The sequence below is a fragment of the Pygocentrus nattereri genome, chromosome 19 (assembly GCF_015220715.1).
Source record: "Pygocentrus nattereri isolate fPygNat1 chromosome 19, fPygNat1.pri, whole genome shotgun sequence".
NCBI lineage: Eukaryota > Metazoa > Chordata > Actinopteri > Characiformes > Serrasalmidae > Pygocentrus > Pygocentrus nattereri.
In genome coordinates, this window is record NC_051229.1 from 14060089 (window position 1) to 14084129 (window position 24041).

The following is a 24041-nucleotide window of genomic DNA, read 5'->3' on the forward strand; positions in this document are numbered from 1 at the left end:
GTAAACAGAATGCCCTAAGCCCAACATGTTTGAACATGTGTTTATTTTTCCTCCAAAACCACAGGATCCACTGAATTGCAAGATTGTTGAGTAATCAAAGTTTACACAATGCTGCATACATGCTTTTAGCAACAACAACAACAATAATAATAATGGCATTTAATAGTTTTGAATAAATATTTACAACAATACAATAAAACAACAATAAAACCAATGACAAAAGTAATAGTAACAGTAATAAATCTTTACTTACATGGCATATAAATACCAGCACAATAATAGACCACAGGTGAAAACACACATACTCTATACACATTCTAGTCTAAACTAGCGTACTTTTAATTTGCGTACTTTTAACTTTTAATTTAAAACCCATGTTCAGTAACACCAATAACATGATACAATAGTCTAATCTAGTATTTATGAAAGCATGAACTAATTTCTCAGCATCTTGAAGGTAATAACATGCAGTCATTAAGATTTTACTGAGATGGGACTGAAATGATAAACTAGCACCCAGTATTAAAACAAGGTCTTTAACTATGGCTTTTGGTTGCAGTGAAAAACCAATAAGGTCAAGGATGAAATCTGTAACCTTATTTTGAGTGGAGCCCAACAGCAACACTTCTGTTACACCAGCGCTCAGCAGGAGGAAGTTCGTGGTCAGCCAGGCTATAATGTCTTTAACATCATCTTCCATTGCATGTAATGTGTGACTGCATCTGGCTGATCTGACATGTCTAACTATCACCAGGATAAAAGTAAAAGGCAATGTTATGTTTACTCATTGTGTCTCTTTGGAGCTGTTAATAAACACAGAAGAGACAACGTCCCACTACAAAAAAGACGGTGATAGTGCAAAACAGGTAAAGACAAACAAACTAACAAAAAACAAAAGCACACTCAAGTCTCAAGTTTAATTAAGCTGTACCTTTAACATCAGTATGTATTTACTGCCATCCGATTGGGATTGAAATAGTCTTCTCAATATCACTTAATGATCTGATCATTATCAGATTATTCAAGTGGTCATGTAAACATCATGCTCTAATTTCTTGATTGGATTACAGTTTAGAAATCAGATTAAGAAGATTAAGCGGTTGCAAAGCAGAAATCCAGTTACTCCCTGACTCATGTAAGTTAAGTGATACTTTTTTGATCCCACAACCAGGGAAATTCCACCTCCGCGTTTAACCCATCCATGAAGTGAAACACCACAAACACACTAGTGAACACACACACACTAGGGGCAGTGAGCACACTTGCCCGGAGCGGTGGGCAGCCCTATCACTTTACATGAGAAGGAAAAACATACTTTACTTTTAACGTAAGTCAATGGAACCAGACATTTTTCCAAGTCATTGTGGGCCATTTCTTTTGGTTCCTTCTTCATGAAATTTACACACAGTGTAAAAGACAACAGTTGTTTTTAAATTATGATAAAAACTGAAAAATGGAGACTCAATTATTCTAGGTAGGGTTGCATAAAAGCTTTGTAACATTAGTTGTTCTTAGGATCCTTCAGAATTGAGTATTCAAAAAGAATTCAGTCAAAATTTGGTGAACCTCTTCTGAAGTTCTAATTTTCTACAATTGTCATCATATCTGGACCCATTTGCATTGAAATGCTAAAAAAATTATTTGACCCAAGTGCAGAATATTATACCAGACACTCTAGACCCCCACCAGTTTGTGTACCAAATAGATGCACTGGAAATGCACTCTACAGTGCCATCCACATAGCTCTAGAAAAAATCTCCTCACCCTTGGACTGACAGGACTGATGGGTAGACCCCAGTCTATCAGGATTGGAAACTACACCTCCACAGCATACAGATTAAAACTACACCTCCACAGCATACAGATTATAAACGTGGGGATGCCCAGGGCTGTGAGCTGAGTCCTGTACTATAGACCCTGTTCCTCCATGATTATGCTGACTTCAACAGTAACAGCACCTAGACAATCTCAGGAAGCGCCTTCTCCTCACTAGAGGACATTTACCATTTCTCAGGAGGGGCCAAAAGATAATTGAGGACAAAACCCACCAATACCACAATCTCTTCAGATGTCTCCCATTTGGCAGGTGATGGAGGAGTGTGGAATCAAGGACCACCAGATTATGGAACTCTGAACACTTAACAGCAATATACAATGTCCTCCCACCAACACCACCTGGACAGTGAAACATCTGTATCTATTCATTATGTACTGGAAAACAAAGCAACAAATTATGGATGTTGCCACACTAAAGCTTTTCCACGTCCCAGAAGTCAAAGTGTGTAATTCACCAATTCAGACTTTATGAATCATCAAATCACATCGTTACATGATGGCAGCCAGTGCCAGCATCCAGTCACGCATATTAATATCCCATAACCACAGACAGGTTCATATGCCAGCCCAGATTCCAGGTGTAAAAACAGAAGGCCTGTTTTTTACTGCACTTTTAGTACAACAACAGAATATTTATATCATGACACAAATGTTTATACCATGTTTATAACAGATATTGAAATAAAAGATAGAAAAATATGTATAATTTCTTTCTCATGCTTGGTGACCCAAGAGTAGTATTTGTTTCTCAGAAGTTTCACCAGTAACTGTAGTCACAGCTGTTGCTCACATAAGACGAGAAGAAATATATAGATGTTATTGGTACAACATAAAGTTTGATGGTCCGCAAGTATAAACAGCATTGTTGATACTTTCATCATTTCCACAGTCGTGCAGGCTGTTCAGTTCCACAGCAAACATGTTCTGGGTTGGATGATCACTGAGTGATGTTCTTCCTCTTTTGTTTGTATAGGCTACTGTTTCACAGGAGAGCTTCCCCCACCCTTTACACCAGTATTTACTGTTTGATTAGTATTCACTATCATTAAAGCATGGAATACGGTCAGATCCTCCATGTTGTACAGCTAAATACTTCAGTGTCTTCACGCTTTCAGAATCTGCAGAAAAAATAAGTCAAATTATACAACAGTATTAATTCTACTGAAGAACTGCTTAGCATTAGTACAAAAAGTCAAATCACTAAACAATCATGTAGGAGTGACAATTAAAAAAAAAAACAGATCATACATGTCAGTAAAAATTATTTAAAGTAGTGAAAAGGTGAATAAAAGTCACTGTACAGGTGTAATGCAGCACTGATCTTCCCTGGGATACAGAGGAGTAACACAAAGAGAATTAAAGAACTCAGGAGTGAGTGAAAGCTCATTTCTTTAAGAGACTCCAGTGACAAATACTCTTCCTGCCTCTGAGTGAAGCAGCTTGACTGCAGTGCTCTTCCTGTTTTTAACTTTTTCTTGGCACTATGCCAATTTGAGAGTCCTCTGTTTTTTTTTTTTTAGATGTTCCTGGCCTTTTTTTTTCTCCAAGTATTTTGAGAGGTTTTATTTCTCTCATTATAATTCTGTAAGAATTTAAGACAAACAATCCAAATGTCTGGGCTCTGTGTTTGTGCACAAAGGTGTCATGGATTTCGGGCCTATAGACTGTAATGTTCACTGAACTGCTCAGTGTCATCACCTCAAATCTGTGAACATATAAAGGCATGATGAATTGCAGACTTCCACTTAAGGTGCTTTCTTATTTGATGTCGGCTCCATGTTTGGACATTTGTGCAAGTCTAGTTTGTACACTGTAGGATCTTTTTAGTGTGACTGTATTTTATTCATTATAATTTTTTTCTGCTTAATTTATGTTATCATGGCTGTTTCCCTCTGAATGTGCAGTGAATCCACAAGCAAAGTCTGCACCCCAAACAGTTTGCATAATGCCCCTTACATCATAGATGAAAAGCAGTTAGACAGACAGCACTAAATCCTTGCAGCCTATCTTGTAAATGTATAGATTAAGTCTGTAAATCTGAGGAATTTGGAGATTTAGATTAGGCAGAAGCTTGAAGCTTCAGGCTTTCAGCCTGTTGCTGGCTAGATTGTGAACTGCATCAGACATATTGACTTCCAGCTTAGTACAAAAAAAAGAGACAAGTTCTGTTTTGGCTGTAAAAGGTTACTCATGTATATCTCAGCCTCGATACTGTAAAGTACTGTGCAAAAGTCACTGGCCACTTTTCATTTATTTAATTTCCAGCCAACATGGTCATTAAGTAAAAGTGATTATTTTTTCAGGAGAAAGAGACTAGATATAAAATATATGCTAACAAGAGTGACATCCCATTCTTAATCCACAGTGTTTAATGTGATGTCGGCCCACCCTTTGCAGCTATAACAGCTTAAACTTTTCTGGGAAGGATTTCCACAAGGTTTAGGAGTGTGTTTATAGGAATTTTTGACCATTCTTCCAGAAGCACATTTGGGAGGTCAGACACTGATGTTGGATGAGAAGGCCTGGCTTGTAGTCTCCACTCTTATTCATCCCAAAGGTGCTGTATCAGGTTGAGGTTAAGACTCTTTGCAGGCCAGTCAAGTTCTTCCACACCAAACTCCCTCACCAACGTCTTCATGGACCTTGAACATCCGCTGACCCTGCTCGGTCATTTTACGTGGCCTACCACTTCGTGGCTGAGTTCCTGTCATTCCCAATTGCTTCCACTTTGTTATAATACCACTGACAGTTGACTGTGGAATATTTAGTAGCAAGGAAATTTCATGACTGGACTTGTTGCACAGGTGGCTTCCAATCATGGTACCATGCTGGAATTCACAGAGCTCCTGACAGTGACCCATTCTTTCATGAATGTTTGTAGAAGCAGTCTGCAGGCCTAGGTGCTTGGATTTATACACCTGTGGCCATGGAAGTGACTGGAACACCTGAATTCAGTGATTTGGATGGGCGGGTGAATACTTTTGTCAATACAGTGTAGCCCAGTGCATTGCTAAACATGGTAAACACTTCACAGATGGAGGATACATTAAAGAAGCATTTTGTGCAGTGGGTGATTTGTTTGATGGTTTAGAATAATTTCATAGCTGGGATTAAAGAAATGCCTATTTAGGCGTGAACTGTTCAGCGCTGTATCACTGGTACATGAGGGAACAGCAAGTGACTGGACTGAAAGACTGTGCTGTATTTAGTGTCACAATTGATGAAAGTGTGGACATGAACTCTTTCTCCTGTTTGGCAGCTATGGCAAGATATTGTGATTCTTCTGGAGTATGATAGGAACCTTGCTGTTTGAAACCCATCTACGGCACTGCAACAGGTGAACACTAGGCTAAAACCTTTTAAAACATTTTGAAAGTCTTTGATTTTGAAAAAAAGGATTTGTCAAAATAATTTTGGACAAAAATGGACACCAACTGCATAACACACCAGGAAAATCTCTGTGCTGAGATGTCAATTTCTGATCTTAACACTGTGATGGCAATGGCTGCTCTGCCTTGACTCACAGGCAAGAGGAAACAGAATGTGCCTAATGAGACATCCCAGTTCACTCCAGTGTCAACTGGCTGAGAAGTGAAAATGTGCTTCAGAGTTTTGTGGACTGCTTTGAAGCAATTCAACTCTGTCTTGTTGAGAAGGACCAGCATTACCCACAGCTTGAGCACATCCGGTCGTCTGAACTTGTGGCTTTGACACACATGACATCACACCTGAATGAACTCAGTGTCTGTATGCAGGGAGCTGGACAAACAGTCATGAGTCTGTTTGAGACGCAGAAAGCATTCACCTGCAAACTTACAGTTTATGCGGAAGATATAGAAAATCGTTATTTCAAACCCTTAAAATAGAGGCAACTGATTGACTTCCAGAGCCTGTCTCTGTGGACAATAAAGTTTTGTGAGCTATGCATATCACTTGAAACATCCAATGTAAATGCATGATCCCTTTTCATGTATTGGACATCACTTTCAGAGGAATTTGTCTGTTTTAGGACGACTGTAATGGCAATGCTGACAGTCTTGGGTCGCCATATTTATGTGAGCACATCGGCTCACACATGAAGTCCATCCTCAGTCCTTCATGAAGCAGGCTTACTGCAGACCACTCTGAGGCCTATGTTCAGGTCAAAGCCATTTCATATGCACCTGTATCAGCTGCGCAGCTAACAGGCCCTGACGATGGTTGTGGGACAGGGCAGAAAGGCGGTGCCTACAGAATTGGAACATCAGCCGCACGAGAAGGCAAGAGAGCTCGTTGCTCCACAGCCCCGACTCCACAGCTCAGCCATCAGGATTGAACGTAAGGTAAAGTAAATGGCCTAAAGTGCCATTTTCAGAAATTGCTCCTACTGCACCCTGTGGAAAAACAAAGATGGCCCAATATTTTTGTCCTGCATACATTTTTCCTTTGATTGTCATTGGATCAGCTGACAGCATGTTAAGTAGCTGAAATATGAATATTGCTACATTTATGCTACAAGCAATCTATCGCTTGTGCATGCTGAAATGATGTCACATGAAAGTCTAATATTGTACATCATCTCTAAAACCACACCGGCTCCTCGAACTTCAGGCTATAACTGCTAAAGCAGCTTTACTCCCACATTTGACAAACCTTGCTGGTTTTTGTTGCCAGTCTTATGATGTTGGTTCACTGCACAGCAGCGTTAGCTTGCATGTAGCAATAAGCACAAAGAGTAACATAAAATATGGAGGAGATTTTAATGGAATATCTCGAGAAACACTTTAGTAACCTGTTGATCTTCACTAGCACTGAAATATCATCTCTTATCCAACAGAAGAAAAAGTAAGACCTAGAGGCCTTTAGGTCGCTTCCCTCTGCAAACATTGATTTAAAAAGTTAGCACACTGAAGTGATAAGTGTGTCAAGTGTGAAGCAGCAATGTGGTGACTGCAGCTTACACACATTAGCCATTCACACATACAGTGGAGTGGTACAGCAGGCCTGTACTGGAAAGTCTCACCACTTGCAATCTGCACTTGTAAGTTCCACAGATGTTCTTTTTCTGATAAATCAGTTTCTTTACTTGAGTAATAAAAATCTTCTTTGTTACAGAGCATGCTGCATTTGTTTACCCTCAGCAGTTTTTTTATGTGTGATGACGCAAACATTTCAAGCCTGTAGATCTATACAGAAAATGAGTATGTGGCAAGAAATGTCTGTCTCTTACTGTGTTTGATAATGACCATGAGTTTTTTTCATGCGTTTTGTATTATACTAGAAGTTTGCATTGTTCACACCATGCAGAGGCAGTATGTGTGAAATGTTAAGCTAGCTTTATATGATGAAACAGTTACATAAAACAACTCAGAACAATAGAAGTTGCATGTAACATGTTCAGTTGCTCTGTTAGTTAGCCAAATTAACAGCTTGTAATTTTTGGTACAGTGTATCCTTCTTGCTATATAAAGTCATCCAGATGGTGTTATTTACATGTTTCAAGCATTTTGTAACCTTTGTATGTCGCTCATGTGGATGCCAACCAAATTTGAGCCATTTCTAGAATTAGCTGGTATAAAGAGAGGAGAAAATGAGTTATCTAACATAGATAACTGCAGAGTAAGAAAAAAGGAACAGTAGCACAAGCAGCTGAATTTGAAAGGCTGTTTCATGAAACCTCTTCCAAGAACTTGAGACACTTGCAACTGTTGTGACTGAGTTTCAGGTTCAAATTGCAAGATACTTTATGGAATTTGTGTGCAATTTAGTTTCATTAAGGTTTCAAGTGAATAAAGTTGCAAGGAAGTTTCACTGTAAAGCTGACCTTAGAGCTAAGTGGTTCATATGTCATGACGTGGAGCCGCTTTACTCAGAGGCAGGAAGCGTATTTGTCTCTGGAGTCTCTTGTAGAAACATGCACTTTTACTCACTGCTGAGTTCTTTAATTCTCTTTGTGTTACTCCTCTGTATCTCAGGTAAGATCAATGCTGCATCATTCCTTTGCGCTGAATTTGTGTTCTTTACACTTTCACTTTAAATGCTTTTACTCTTCCACGTCAGGGTGGGAACTGACATCTTTGATGTGACCTGCATTTTAATGTTTTGTCTCTAGTTTACTATGTTTCATAAAAAGTGTCTTTACTTAGTAGTGAACATTTTTAAGGACACCAATAGTTGTGAAGTTGGTTCTGGGTTCAGGCTTAGCAAGAAAGGTTCTAATCATTTTTAAAACATTTTAATAACTGACCATCATTGTGAGAGCAACTGTTTAGTAAGTGGCGTAGTCACATTTAAGTATTCACATTGTTCTTTAAATTGTCTTGGTTCGATATCCTTCACTGGCCACTTTATTAGGTATATATCTACACTCGTTGTCCAACCTTACAGGTCCACTTACCATATAGGTTGCACTTTGTAGTCCTAGAGCTGATGTCCTACAATTGATTCCAAAACACAGAATTTAAATGTTTCAATATGGTTTTTTTTCATTGATGGACAAATTTAAATAAATACACCCTTAACTGATAAGTAAATAGATTAGATATGTAATCAAAAATCGAATACTTAAGCATTGGCTAAAAGGGATATATCTCACTAAGGTGCAATATAGGATGCATTAGGCCATAGTCTGCCCACTGTTGGGCTTTCCAAAGCAGAATAAAATTAGATGACCTTACTTGCAGGTGCACTCTCAGTAAACTCGAGTCCCTATGATATATGGTCCAGTAGAGCCTTGAAGGAGCAGACATACTGGTACAAATAGGCTGAAACCAGCTTTTTTAAAAAAGAAGTGGCTGCACTGAATTTAAGAGAGGCCAAGTGATGGGGAAGTTTTTGAATATGGTCTAACGGAACATCAAGTTTTGAGGTGACATCATAACAACTCAGATAAGGGTATATAAGGGCTGACAGAACACTGTATTTGGCGTAGCTGGTCTCCACGGACCTGTGTGCCATCTGAGTAGTGAAATAAAGAAGAAGCCATATTCTCTTTCCACAACTCAGCGGCTGGAGAGTCTTTCCTTTTTGACACCCTTTGACACATGATTGGGAGTGGACTGTACACGTAAAAGAAACATCAGTGCTATATTATGATTAATACCAACATTATTAGAGAAATACAAGTTTGTGTTTTTCACTATACACCAACTTTTATTCTTTTAAAAAATTCATCATATCCAACACTCCACCACAGTGCAGGTATTATTTGAGTGGTGGATCATTCGCAGCAATGCAGTGATACTGATGTGGCGATGGCGTGTTAGTGTGTATTGTACTGGTACGAGTGGATCAGACACAGCAGTGGTGCTGGAGTTTATAAATACTGTGTTTGCTTACTGTCCACTCTAATAGACACACCTGCCTTGCTGGTCCATATTTGTTGCTGTCCAGTTTATATAAGCCATTCTCTAGTCCTTAATCAGTGGTCAGTGTCTGACTCCAGGACTTTATTGGCTGTATAATATTGGTTGGTGGACTATTCTCAGCCCAGCAGTGAGTCTGACATAGCTTGGCTAACACATAACTACTATGCAGTGCAAAGAATGATGCACCAACCAAATATTACCTGCTTTGTGAGAGTCTTGACTGTTGAAGAACAGGCTGAAAGCGATTTAACAAATGATACAGAGAAACAGATGGACTACAGTCTGTAATTGTTTAAGTGGACCTAATTGTGTAAGTGGACCTAAACAACTGGGAAGCAAGTGTATAACTACTATTACTTTTAAAGAACCCTTGCAGAACCTTTGTTAAGAGTGTAGGACTGAGGCTGTGGTATATTTTGGCTTCTGTTCTGCAGATTCTGAGAGCCTGAAGACATTGAAGAATTTAGCTGTAAGACATGGAGGATCTCTCACTATTCCATGTTTATATGATGAGAAATACAAATCAAAGCGTAAATACTGGTGTAAAGGGCAGGACTGGCTCCTCTGTAAAATAGTAGCCTCTACAAACACAAGTGGAAGAACATCAGTTACTGACCATCCAACCCAGAATATGTTTACTGTGGAACTAAACAGCCTCCAAGACTCTGGATATTATTGGTGTGCTGTGGAAATAAGTGGCGGATCAGATGACGGTGATTATGTGTACCTGACGGTCAGTTCAGGTAAGACGTCTCTCTGTGTGAAGTAGAATCTGTTCACTGTAACTTAGACGTGTTATTTATGATGGAGGATGTATTTATACGACTCATTCTCTGCCTCTTTATTCAGATCCTGCTGTGTCTGTGATAAACAGCAGAGTGAGTGGTCAGGAAGGGGGCGGTGTCAGTGTCCAGTGTCTCTACAGGGCTGAATATAAGAATAAACAGATCAAGTGGTGCAGATTTAAAGACAAGAGGTGTTTCTTATGGGGGAGGACTGACACATCCCAGAATTCAGCAGTGCTGGTCAGTGATGATAGAAAAGGATCTGTCAGTGTGGAGATGAGGGGTCTGCAGAAGAGTGATGCTGGCTGGTACTGGTTCAGTGCAGGAGATGTGGGGTTTACTGTTCACCTCACTGTCACTGAAAGACCTTCAAGTAAGATCACATGTATCAGAAATACTGTTCATACCTGCTGATCATCAAGCTGTAATGTTGTTCCACTCACACCAATTTATATCTTATTTTCAACAGCAACAACACCTGTGACTCCAGTTTCTGCCACTGAGAAAACCAGCATCAATGAAACCACTTCAGGTCTGATCACAAATAGAGGTTTACAATTAATCAAATCAAGAAATAAGAAGAATGAATATATTTATTTTGTCCTGCTATGTTCTGAAACTATGACCAAAAATACAGAGACAACAACAGCAGAGCTGTAAGTAGTGACGCTTTACTTTGTGTAAGTGTTAAAAAGCTGCTGTGCTTTCACACCTCAATATAACATGTTTTTGCTCTTTCCTTTTTCAAGAACAACTGCCCCTCCTGCAGTAACAGCTTCTGAAAAAGAAAATGACACAAGCAAGAGTGGAAAGATACAATATAAGTATGTGAAATTCAGATGAGGTGAACTTTTATTGATTTTAGATATGGTGTCCGATCACTGCTGCAAGTCACCCTGTAAAACGATAATTCAAAAGTCAGAGGAGTCCAGCTGAATTTGGCATGAGTTTTTCAAACCACAACTCTATTTATTAAAGTCACACACAGAGGCTCAACTAGAAGATCCAGCTTGATGTTTAGGTCTCACATGCAACATTATATTATATTAATAAGAATAGTAAAGTAAAGAAAAGTAAGCAAATTTTATTTATACAGCACTTATACAGTGCTTTACAAAACATAACACAATATAAAATATACAACATGACAGTACAAAAGAATTTAAAACAAAAACAGGACTGGCAGTACCTTAGCTGCCTTGACCATTATCCAAATGCTTGCTTAAAAAGGTCGGTCTTTAGTTGCCTCAGTGTGGTATGTTTTTGCATTTTGCCTTATGAAGTAGAAGGACTGCCCCTCCTGCAGTAACAGCTTCAGAGTAGGTAGACGACACAAGCAACAGTGGGAAGATTAGTAGGTGAAAAGCAGATGAACTGAACTTAGATTATAAATGCATTACTGAAAGATAATTCAAAATACATGAACCATGATGTGTCTCTCTTTAGTTTAGTTAGTACAGCAAATATAAGCAATGCTGACTTACACATACACCATATGTCCAAAAGTTTGTAGACACCTGCTCATCCAGCATTTCTTCTGAAATTGGGGGTATTAGTAGAGTTTGTCCCATTTATTACGGTCTACTCTTCTTCAAAAGCTTTACAGTAGATGTTGGAACATTGATGTGAGAATTTGACTGCATTCAGCCACAAGAGCATTAGTGAAGGTCAGGTACTGATGTTGTGTTTTGCATGCCATTTCAGTAGTAACAGCTTATGAGAAGGTTAGTGACTCAAGTGAAGGAAAGCAACAGAAGTAATTCACACATGATCTGAAATGCTGATGAACTAAACTATTTGAATTGTGTACATTAGATAATGAAATGTATCTTATTTGACAGCATGTGTACATGTACATGTACTTTAGGTTAAATGTAAAGTTTTCAGTGAAATTATTCATTGCAGCAATGTAAATACCAGGCTCATCTGGATTCTACTGGCTGTAGGCCTGGGGCTTCTGCTGATTTTGACCATCATTATAACCTGTATGTTGGCAAAAAAATGCAGTAAGTAATGATTATCTTACATTTTCTCACAGATTGTTTTAGCATGCTTTTAAAATGTTGCTATTGTAAAGGACAGGATTAAAAACGAATAACAGAATGTTACTGTTGTGCTATCTTGTGTATTATGGATATTGTGTTATTACATAAGTATAAGTAAGCCACTAATTCTTTAATATCTCCCTCTAACAGAGAGCAGAGGGAGGGTCAGTAACTCTGCAGTTCACACAGTCTGTATTGAGGTTCTGGTGCATTTTTGCTGTTGGTGCAGTAGTTAGTGTTGTGCCTCTTTTGCATCAGACTTGTAATTTTGAAAGCTTGTTTGTTTTTAGAAAATGAATATAATACTTTTATGGGTGTTTTTTGGTCATCTAGTTTTGACTTGAAAATCGCATTTGTGTGTGTGAAACAGACACTTACGACTGAAGCCCAGTGATGTACAGTGCTGTGAATCGTAGTAAGAAAAAGGTAAGTCTTTATTTTTCACACACATCTGTATATCAGGGGTGTAGACATGGGTAGGCCTACATTGATCACAAGTCTCCCAATCAAATGCTGAAACAATATTTATGATTGTGCATCTTTTGAGGTAATTTTTTTTTTCATCCATTTTCAAAGTTGCATTTTTTGTTTAACAAATACTACAATGGGCTTTGGCATCAAAGGTAAAACATAAATGGTCCATAAACATTTTCACACCTGCTATGGCAGTAATTAGCCTATGATGATTAGGTTTAGGTGTTGTTCCTCTTCTTTGTACATATCAGCTGTCAGATTATACCCCACTTATGTCGTCTTCATTGGGCAGAAATAGTCTCTGTGGTGAGTGGACACATGCTTTTATTAAATGTGTTGCACTGCCTAAACTACAGCTGCATGCAAACGGTATTTGATTACTGAAACATTAAGAGATTAAGTTACTGAGTATATTGTGTCCAGTCTTCATCTGCATTGGATCATGAAAATGACGTCATCTACAGCAGTGTAACCACAACAACCAAAAAGAAAACTGTAAGTAAAAATACAGCCTTTTTCACCAGTAGCAGTTCACTGTTTTGATCACTTCACAGTAAGTTGAGTGGACATTAGCTGGTTGAAAGCTACACTATATTTCCAAAAGTATTCGGTCGTCTGCCTTCACACGCATATGAAATTGAGTGAGATCCCATTCTTAATCCATAGGGTTTAATATGATGTCGGCCGACCCTTTGCAGCTATAACAGCTTCAACTCTTCTGGGAAGGTTTTCCACAGGGTTAAGGAGTGTGTTTATAGGAATTTTTGACCATTCTACCAGAAGCCCATTTGTGGGGTCAGACACTGCTGTTGGATGAGAAGGCCTGGCTCGCAATCTCCATTCTAATTCATCCCAAAGGTGTTCTATCAGGTTGAGGTCAGGACTCTGTGTAGGCCAGTCAAGGTCTTCCACACCAAACTCGCTCATCCACGTCTTGGACCTTGCTTTGTGCACTGGTGCACAGTCATGACAAAAGAGGAAAGGACTATCTTCAAACTGTTCCCACAAAGTTGGGAGCATGAAATTGTCCAAAATCTTTTGGTCTGCTGAAGCATTAGGAGTTCCTTTATCTGGAACTAAGGGGCGGAGCCCAACTCCTGAAAAACAACTCCACACTATAAATCCTCCTCCACTGAACCTTACACTTGGCACAATGCAGTCAGACAAGAACTATTCTCCCGGCAACCAGTAAACCCAGACTCCTCCATCGGATTGCCAGATGGAGAAGCGTGATTCATCACTCCAGAGAACACGTCTCCACTGCTCTAGAGGTCAGTGGCGGCGCTTTACTCCTCTGCTTTCAGCACTTTTGCTGCTTTTGCAGCGTTTGGTGATGTAAGGCTTGGATGCAGCTGCTCGACCTTAGAAACTCATTCCATGAAGCTGTTTATGCTGTTCTTGAGCTAATCTGAAGGCCACATGAAGTATGGAGGTCTCTAGCGATTGACTCTATAGAAAGTTGGTGACCTCTGCGCACTATGCGCCTCAGCATCTGCTGACCCAGTCATTTTATGTGGCCTACCACAAGTGTTTATATAGTTTACAATATAACTTTGACCTCAACCTTATTAAGCATTTAGTTTAGCTGATGAAAGATCACTTAAGGTGGTAGGAGTGAGAGATCCTCCTTTATTTCTAACCCTGTCCTATTTTCCAGCTCTCTCAGGCAGTCAGAGATGATGAGGTGATCTACAGCTCTGTGGTTTTGGAATAAGAGGTGAGAGAGTCTCAGAGTGAGGGTCAACAGCTGTGAAATGGTCTATAATGGACTGTTATTTAATTGAATAGTTCACTGAAAAATCAATGACACCCCAAATGTTGTTGATTGGCCAATCAGTGTTTGGTGTCCCAAAAACTACTTGGGTGACATGAGCAAGGCAAGACAAGACCAGCTTATTTATATAAGCACATTTCATACACAAAGGCAATTCAATATACTTATTGCTTAAGTGCTTAAGAGTGGAAATCAATAAAAATACAAAGTTGCTTAAAATCATTAAATGGGGAATTAAAAAGAAGTAAAAAGTACATAAAAATAAGAATATAGCTTTTAAAAATATGATAATGTGTTATCAACATTAATTTGTTAATATGAAAAAGCTTAAATGTTTTTGAAATGATCTTATTAAGGCTAATGTGCAGTAAAAATAGATAATTTAGAGCTCAATCATGAGCAGATGAAAAGAGGAATATTTTAAATATGCAGTTAAAAATCATTAAACTTGAAAATTAAGAAGCAAACCTCAGACACCAAACACATTTTTGCCTTTAAGGACTTTTGGGGTCAGATGAAAATTGTGTACATTTGATTTGTTTTTTTTTTCTTTTGTGTGTTTTGATTTCAGGTGTAAGCGAGTGTGTTTCTGGCCAGGTCTCTTACAATGAAGATACTGCAATTCAAGACATCTTACAACCCCAATTCCAATGAAGTTGGGACGTTGGGTAAAACAAAAATAAAAACAGAGTCCGATGATTTGCAAATCCTTTTCGACCTATATTCAATTGAGTACACTAAAAAGACAAGATTTTTAATGTTCAAACAGATACACTTTATTGTTTTTTGCAAATACTCACTCCTTTTGAATTTGATACCTGCAACACATTCCAAAGAAGTTGGGACAGGGGCATGTTTACCACTGTTACCACAACAACACTCAATAAGCATTTGGGAACTAATTGTTGAAGCTTTGTATATGGAATTCTTTCCCATTCTTGCTTGATGTACAACGTCTGTTCTTCAACAGTCCGGGGTCTCCGTTGTCGTATTTTGAGCTTCATAATGTGCCACACATTTTCAATGGGAGACAGGTCTGGACTGCAGGCAGGCCAGTCTAGTACCCGCACTCTTTTACTACGAAGCCACGCTGTTGTAACACGTGCAGAAGGTGGCTTGGCATTGTCTCGCTGAAATAAGCAGGACGTCCCTGAAAAAGACGTTGCTTGGATGGCAGCATATGTTGCTCCAAAACCTGTATGTACCTTTCAGCATTAATGGTGCCTTCACAGATGTGCAAGTTACCCATGCCCTGGGCACTAACACACCCCCACACCATCAGAGATGCTGGCTTTTGAACTTTGCACTGATAACAATCCGGACAGTCCTTTTCCTCTTTGGCCCGGAGGACACAATGTCCATGATTTCCAAAAACAATTTGAAATGTGGACTCGCCAGACCACAGGACACTTTCCCACTTTGCGTCAGTCCATCTCAGATGAGCTCGGGCCCAGAGAAGCTGGTGGCGTTTCTGGGTGTTGCTGATATATGGCTTTCACTTTGCATGGCAGAGTTTTAACTTGCACTTGTAGATGGAGCGATGAACTGTGTTCACTGACAGTGGTTTTCTGAAGTGTTCCTGAGCCCATGTGGTAATATCCGTTACAGAATGATGTCGGTTTTTAATGCAGTGCCGCCTGAGGGATCGAAGGTCACAGGCATTCAATGTTGGTTTTCTGCCTTGCCGCTTACTTGCAGAGATTTCTCCAGATTCTCTGAATCTTTTGATGATATTATGGACTGTAGATGATGAAATCCCTAAATTCCTTGCAATTGCACATTGAGAAACATTGTTCTTAAACTGTTGGATTATTTGCTCACGCAGTTGTTCACAAAGTGGTGAACCTCGCCCCATCCTTGCTTGTGAATGACTGAGCCTTTCAGGGATGCTCCCTTTATACCCAATCATGACACTCACCTGTTTCCAATTAACCTGTTCACCTGTGGAATGTTCCAAACAGGTGGTTTTTGAGCATTCCTCAACTTTCCAAGTCTTTTTTTGCCCCTGTCCCAACTTCTTTGGAATGTGTTGCAGACATCAAATTGAAAGTGAGTGAATATCTGCAAAAAAACAATAAAGTTTATCCTTTTGAACATTAAATATCTTGTCTTTGTAGTGTATTCAATTGAATATAGGTTGAAAAGGATTTGCAAATCATCATATTCTGTTTTTATTTGTTTTACACAATGTCCCAACGTCATTGGAATTGGGGTTGTACAATGAATTTGTACTATATCTCATACAATTATGATAAAAATGGTTTCATTCTAAGACTTTAGCTTAAGGTTTTTACTTCCTGTTGATTCACACTTTCTATCTGTAAAAAGCCTTTCAGAATTACCTGCAGCTACACTGCTTATACAAATGTAAAGTTAAAGGAATGGATTGCTGAAAAATCAACTTAACACCTTTTTTCACCTCAGATGTCGTTGACGAAACAAGTTTTGTGTCCAAATACTGCTTCTTTACTTTAGCTCAGGAGCTATGAGGTTAATATTGCTAACAAACACAAAGTCAATAGTCACCCAAATCTTTTCCATAAATACATCCTTAAAATGTCTCTCAACCCATTCAAACCACATCTAGGTCTTCATTAAAGTTCAGACTTGATGATGTGGTTTAGGACACAGAATGACTGTAGCTGAATGCTGTAGACCTCCACTTTACAGGTGTTGTGCTGAATTCTGAATAACCTACAAAGACCAGCTCCTCTTTGTACACCGGACGCTACGTTAGTCATTCTGTTTCAATTGTTAAACTTAATCTTCAGGTCAAAAACTCAAGATTGACACTCATTTATATAAAATCACTACTGTCTTTTAGTGTTTGTTAGCAAATGTTAGCCACATAGATCCAGTGCTAAATGAAAGAAGCAAAGTTTGGGCAACAAATATGTCTTGGCTCATTGCTCTTTTTTCTGTCATAAGTGTTTTGTTGAGATATTTGTTATGACATTACATGTTTGGAGTGGATATATGATTAACACATTTCTCATTAGCCTATAAAGCATTTAAAAAGCTGATGTGTTGTATGTAAAATTTGTTCTGATTAAAATCCTGCTGTTTATTTTACCTTAGAAATTAAATATGAAGTTTAAATAATTACAATTTCACTTCATTGCGCAGATTTTCAATCTTAGGTTATAAAGTCTACAAGGATGTTTCATATTTACTTCTAGGTGTTTAACATTTTTCAAGTTTACATTGAACATCAGATGTGAATTAAAATAAAATTCAAAAATATGTATTAAATGTTAAAACAACTGAAATGTGTAACGTGTGAACAGAATCGCAGACGCTCGCAGGTAAAAGGGGAAGAGCTTTAATACCTGAGGTAATCAGGAGAATCCCCAGAGGGAGAAAACATATCCAAGTCCAAGTTCAATCCAAAGTCGCGACACAAATCAGTCCAGGCAGGCAGAGGTACACAAGGGCAAAACAATACACAAAACCGGGTCAGGAATAGCGAGAAGTCGATACACAGGAAACACAGTATAGATAAACCGCTCAGTAATTGCATGGGAACAATACCTCACAAAGAGTCCAAGTGAAGTCTCAGCTTATAAAGAAAGAAACAGGAGTCCATCAGGTGCAAGACATTAGAATTCCGGTGACTATGATCGCTGACAGGTGTGGGGGAAGATCACATGATCCTCCAGAGCATTCTGGGAAGTGGAGTCCGACTACCCCGTTGACTGCGTGACAAAATGCTTGAGTATTTCAAGGATCACCATACTCATTACACACTTACTTCTACAATCAGTAAGTATTTTCATGTTGTCTGAAGAAACATTTTTACAGTGTGTGAGCTCAAAAGTCACCAGTGCTTCTGTCACTTATACTGAAGTAGCTGATAATCAATGAGAGTTTGTGCATCTCATGATGGTTTTCCTAGTGAATTCACTTTTCTACCACTGGGGGTTTCTGCATATGCATTATAGTTCTGCATGTAAGTTGTAAATCATGCGCATACCATGAGTAACCATGAGTAACCATGAGAAACCTTGAGTATGTGAGGTTTACATACAAAACTGAGCGCACACCCATGAGAAATGAGCCTCCTGAAACGTACACTAATCTTTATTATAGCTCCACATTAGTACATCACTTCCATTTTACATACAAAAACTTGAACATTTCTGAAGAAATTATTTCTGTCTGATTGAAGTTTACAGTTTCCCAACAAGAATGACAAACAAAAGTGAGGATCATAGTTCTGCGTATGTCACTTAAAGAGCAGTGGGTCACTTCTAAGGTGATGCAACAATGACAACTCCTGTTCCAATTCATATTAGGAAAAATTACATACACAAAAAACAATGAAGTTCACAATGTAAAACATCAGATATTGTGTTTTGGTACTGTTTGTAATTTAATACACTTCAACATAATTTGCTAATCACTGCTCTGGTTTATTGCCATTTCACATTCGGTCCCAACAAGTTCTGTAATTAGGTTTATATATTAAATTTAGGATGAGAGGAACCGTTGCAGTTAATAGAGAATAGTGGTGACGTGAACTGATTGCTGGGTTTAAGTGAGACTCTACTGGCTTTTAGTATGTAGTCTGGGTTGGAGTTTGTTCACAGAGACCAATAAAAGCAGAAACAGCAGTCAAAACAGGAGCTCATGAAGCAAGAAGATGAAGAAATACGTTCTAAACTGACATTGCTGATGAACCTGTTGCCCACAACAGAAGCTCAGATGCAAAAGCTGCAGTGTTGTAGCTTCTTAATTATCGACACCTCCAGGATCTCAGCGTTTGTGGAATCATTCAGTTGTGTGAAAGACAGAACTGCTGTGACTCTCTGAAACAAAACAAAGCAGGAATAAATCACCACCTGTATAAATTCACAAAATGAGGTATCAGACTGTCAGTTTATATTTTGTGGTGATGATGACAGATTCTATAATGTGTTATCACTGCGTCACTGGGGGGTTCAGACAGCAAGAGGAGTTACACATCTACACTGGGAGTGAGAAAATAGCAGAAAAGGCCAAAAAAGCAGAAGCTACAATAGTGTGCTCTTTGCTGGCAGGTGGTGGCGACAGACTGATCCCTTACAAATGCATCCCTTATAGTCTGTGATGCTTTCATTTCTGCATGTAAATGATTATAACATTCAGTCTATCTGCAGAGAATAAGCAGGGCCTGTCAGTCAGTAACAGTCAGCAATAAATGAAGGGTTTTTTTTCTCCCAAAAGCATCATAGACCACTTAATTTGAATTCTTGTTATATCATGTTGTATCTTAACTTTTATGATGTGGTAGCATTTTTTTCTAAATGCAATATTGTGATATTTTAGAATCTTTGATAAAAGTTAGAGAAGTATTGTGATGTATTTTAACAGTACGAGTCTGCTTAGTATTGATGTGGCAATTAATATGTAAAAAATGCACCATAAGTACTGACCAATAGTGACTCATTCTCTTCAGTATTTTTAATATGGTTTTCTACTCACTTGGGTTTCTCAGTGCCAGAACATGTAGTTTCCTCTGTAGAGAAAGGAATAAAGAAATGAAAAGTTAATAGATTCTGAAAGCTGTCAGTCCCGCCATATGAAATAGTAATAATAATAATAAATGTAATATAAATGTAATACTCTTCTGTCTGTGTGTATACATACATACAAAATCACTGTTTGAATTAAACCTCATATCTCCTTTTGTCATTTTTCAGTTTGACATGATTTCAAAGTAGAACATTGAACTAACAGAAATGACCTTAAATTACTTGGAAAAACATCTGGTTCCATTGTCTTACATTAAAAGTACAGTACGTTTTTCCTTCTCCTATAAACTTACCATTTTGGAGATAGATGGATAGATCGATAGATCGCTGCCTGAATTCTACACTGCTCATGACAGGCATCATGAGGACAGCGCTCGAGCCCCGTGTACCAACAAGGGGCACAAGAGTGACTGTACCTGGAGTGGTCATACTTTCCTGAGTTTCCTGACTGTTTCTTCTCTTGTAGTCTCAGCTGTTGCTAACATAACTTTAAGCAAAGTGGTGCAAGTTAAACAACATTACAGCTTGATGATCAGCAGGTATGAACAGTATTTCTGATACATGGGATCTTACTTGAAGGTCTTTCAGTGACAGTGAGGTGAACAGTAACCCCCACATCTCCTGCACTGAACCAGTACCAGCCAGCATCACTCTTCTGCAGACCCCTCATCTCCACACTGACAGATCCTTTTCCATAGTCAGTGACCAGCACTGCTGAATTCTGGGATGTGTTAGTCCTCCCCCCTAAGAAACACTTATCTTTAAATCTGCACCAATTCCTTTTTTCTTTCTTATATTCAGCACTGTAGAAACACTGGACAATGACGCTTCCCCCTTCCTGACCATTCACGCTGCTGTTCATCACCGACACAGCAGGATCTGAATAAAGAGGCAGAGAATGAGTCGTATAAATACATCCTCCATCATAAATAACACGTCTAAGTTACAGTGAACAGATTCTACTTCACACAGAGAGACGTCTTACCTGAACTGACAATCAGGTACACATAATCACAGTCATCTGATCCACCAGTAATTTCCACAACACACCAATAATATCCAGAGTCAGAGTCTTGGAGGCTCTTCAGTTCCACAGTAAACATATTCTGGGTTGGATGATCAGTAACTGATGTTCTTCCACTTGTGTTTGTATAGGCTACTATTTTACAGTTGATCCAGTCCCTCACTTTACACCAGTATTTACGGTCTGATTTGTATTTCTCATCATAAAAACATGGAATAGTGAGAGATCCTCCACGTCTTACAGCTAAATTCTTCAGTGTCTTCAGGCTCTCAGAATCTGCAGAACAGAAGCCAATTAATTCAGCATTACTGTAGAACTACTTCAGAGGAAAGATAGGAGGAAGGAGAAGATTATTATGTGATACAACTACAGACGGGAGTCGCAACACTGTACACTGAAATGGGCTGATGGGGTTGTGCTTGTTGCTTGTGAAGTATTTCCGTTGCATACATGAAAAATGGGCTTCTAGCTGCTTTTGTTAAATAAAAAAAATATGTGAGTGAATGATCTATGATCATGTCTTCATCAGTATATGCATCTAAGATCTAAACATTGAGCCAGACCTTCTTTTTTCAGTCTGCACATGTTGTTAATACATGAGGATGTGTGGTCTAAAAAACCTCTGTTAACCCAAACCAACCTCTGACTTGTAAAGTATTATGTCAGGCTTTACTGGGCGAATCCTTCTGGTTCTCTCCTTTTAGCTAAGCTGTCATAGTCAGATCTGCCGGAGTCATTAGCCACACTAAATGTTTACATCCCCGGTTTATGTACAAACGGATAGAATAAATCTAATTCCATCTCTCTGCTTTCTTTCCAAGTATACAATCACCCATATGTCCGGATGGACACTGAAGGACGACCGACTGCCGAACTTCCTTCTACCCACTTCAGACCAGCTGTCCATGTCCCAGCTGCCACCACCTGCCTTAGACTAGCTACCCACTCTACACTGATATTCTCATGGACTCCTAGCTATTCTTAATACCAATATTACTGCTATTAATATTAGTAGTATAATCACTTGTAGGTAGTTTGACCAGAGGAGGATGGGTCCCTCCTGGTGAGCCTGGTTCCTCCCAAGGTTTCTTCCTCGGTTCTGAGGGAGTTTTCCTTGCCACTGTTGCCCCTGGCTTGCCCACCGGGGGGGGGTTTGTACATTCTTACACTCCTGTTAAAACTTTGTCTTTTCCGAAATTCTGTAAAGCTGCTTTGTGACAATATCCGTTGTAAAAAGCGCTATACAAATAAATTTGAAATTTTAATTCTTACATAGTGTAGCTTTAAATTCTAAATCAGCAAGAAAATCATTGAATTGTAACGGGGAGCGAGGAGGAGGACGCACGTGCTGATATAAGCGACCAATGGGCAAATCCAGGGTCACGGTCAACACGGTCCAGGGTCAATGAGCCAACATGGATAGATCGGGGACCAGACATGACAAACCAGAACCAAACACCAGTACAACCAACAGAGAGATTCAAACAGCAAAGACCAGCAAAGACAAGGGGCAAACAGGGCTTAAATACACATGAAAAACGAGGGACAGGTGGAGACAATCAAAGGCGGAGTCATGAAACGAGGGGGCTAAACCAAAACACAAACACATGGACAGGACTGGGAGGGGCCAATCATGACAGTACCCACAGCTTCCCAAAGGCACGCATACCGAGGCACACCAAACAAACAGAACAAAACAAACAGAACAAAACAAACAGAACAAAACAAACACAAGGGACCAAAAACAAGGACAGGAGCCGGGACAGGACATGGGATAGGCACAGAAGAACGTGGAACAGGAACCATGGGCACAGAAGCAGAAACGAAAATGGGCACAGAAGCAGAGGCAGAAACACTAGTGGAAGCCAAAGGCACAGAAACAGGAGACAACACCAGACACAGGAACAGACAAAACACGAACAGAACGAGGATGAAAAACAGAGGGAGAACAGGAACCACGACAGGAACGGGAACAGAAACAGACGGGAACAAAACCACACCAGGGACTGAGTAGGGCAAAAACAAAGGAAGGGGAACAGCAGACACGGGAGGAACGGGAGGCACACGGGGAACAGCAGACACGGGAGGCCCACGGGGAACAGCAGACACGTGAGGAACAGGAGGCCCACGGGGAACAGCAGACACGGGAGGAACGGGAGGCCCACGGGGAACAGCAGACACGGGAGGAACGGGAAGCCCACGGGGAACGCTCGTGTTCCCTCAGCACCAGTGGATTTGCTGTCTCCGGCTTGGCGGTGTTGGGACATGTCGAACTCGTTTAGTCCCAATGAAACAACCACATACCGGACTCTCACTTACTCGTTACGTCCTTTGGTGGCTGGTCTTTCTGTAACGGGGAACGAGGAGGCAGACGCACATGCTGAGATAAGTGACTTTTATCATGGGCAAATCCAGGGCCACGGTCAAAACGGTCCAGGGTCAATGAGATCGAGGACTTGATATAAACCAGAATCAAACAACATCAGTACAACCAACAACATAGACAGAGATTCAAACAACAGCAAACAAAGACCAGCAAGGACAAGGGGCATAAACAGAGCTTAAATACACATGGAATATGAAGGACAGGTGGAAAACAGGTGGAGACAATCAGGGGCGGATTCAAGAAACTAGGGGGCTAAACCAAAACACAAACACATGAACAGGACTGGGAGGGGCCAATCGCGACATGAATCACTAAATCAATAAACACTTACATTTCTAAATACAAAAATAAATGATAACTGCAGTTTCTTAAGAAGGTACAAAAGTTTGAGTTTAAGTGATACTTTTTTAATCCCACAAACGGGGAAATTCCACCTCCGCATTTAACCCATCCATGAAGTGAAACATCACATACACACACTAGTGAAGATACACACACACTGGGGGCAGTGAGCACTTGCCTGGAGCGGTGGGCAGCTCTATCCACAGTGCCAATAACAAGTGTTTTTCTATTGGTTTTGTCTGTTATTCTAGGCAACACATTCATAACAGGCAATTTCCTGTAACATTTAAAGTGATATGATACTAAAAAAGAACTCCAACAGGTGAGAATCATCATCTGCGTGAATGAAAATTTATTTTTAAAAATTACTTCCTGAATTCAATTCTCTGCTACAGAATCGTGGCTCCCTCAAACTGCACCCCACCAGAAAGAGGTGTAAAAATGCCCAGCAGGAGGTGATTTGATCAAATACAAGCTTTTTTTAAGCAATTACTCAAACTCCTCCTCCATTATTAA

General features: G+C 39.5%; 2 protein-coding genes across 7 annotated transcripts in view; one reads left to right on the forward strand and one right to left on the reverse strand.

Annotated features, from left to right (window-relative positions):
- Nucleotides 1-7717: 7717 nt before the first annotated feature.
- LOC108415288 (polymeric immunoglobulin receptor-like) lies at nucleotides 7718-14917 on the forward strand. Of its 6 annotated transcripts, XM_037531131.1 has the most exons (9): nucleotides 7718-7790; nucleotides 9617-9925; nucleotides 10032-10340; nucleotides 10437-10623; nucleotides 10717-10791; nucleotides 11873-12438; nucleotides 12910-12981; nucleotides 14144-14203; nucleotides 14832-14917. In XM_037531131.1, the coding sequence occupies exons 1-6, from the start codon at nucleotides 7730-7732 to the stop codon at nucleotides 11979-11981; spliced, it is 1050 nt and encodes a 349-aa protein (XP_037387028.1). In that variant the 5' UTR covers nucleotides 7718-7729; the 3' UTR covers nucleotides 11982-12438; nucleotides 12910-12981; nucleotides 14144-14203; nucleotides 14832-14917. The 6 variants fall into 6 exon arrangements, with proteins under 6 accessions (XP_037387028.1, XP_037387027.1, XP_037387031.1 ...); XM_037531130.1 differs by having other exon boundaries at nucleotides 11873-12981; XM_037531134.1 differs by having other exon boundaries at nucleotides 11888-12981.
- A 3407-nt stretch (nucleotides 14918-18324) lies between these two features.
- LOC108415330 (polymeric immunoglobulin receptor-like) overlaps nucleotides 18325-24041 on the reverse strand; it is a 24675-nt gene continuing 18958 nt past the window's right edge. Inside the window, exons 2-5 of the mRNA XM_037531235.1 lie at nucleotides 20759-21113; nucleotides 20347-20652; nucleotides 19724-19757; nucleotides 18325-19068 (exon numbers count right to left, since the gene is read on the reverse strand). Coding sequence (XP_037387132.1) covers nucleotides 19035-19068; nucleotides 19724-19757; nucleotides 20347-20652; nucleotides 20759-21113 — 729 coding nt within the window. The 3' untranslated portion in view covers nucleotides 18325-19034. The remainder of the gene's footprint in view (nucleotides 19069-19723; nucleotides 19758-20346; nucleotides 20653-20758; nucleotides 21114-24041) is intronic.

Bases quoted from the DNA above. Each gene is read 5' to 3' on its own strand.
- LOC108415288 (XM_037531130.1), top strand. From the start codon at position 7,730: ATGCACTTTTACTCACTGCTGAGTTCTTTAATTCTCTTTGTGTTACTC. The intron at 7,791-9,616 runs GTAAGATCAATG...TCTGTTCTGCAG, and splicing joins GTTACTCCTCTGTATCTCAG to ATTCTGAGAGCCTGAAGACA. The intron at 9,926-10,031 runs GTAAGACGTCTC...CTCTTTATTCAG, and splicing joins GTACCTGACGGTCAGTTCAG to ATCCTGCTGTGTCTGTGATA.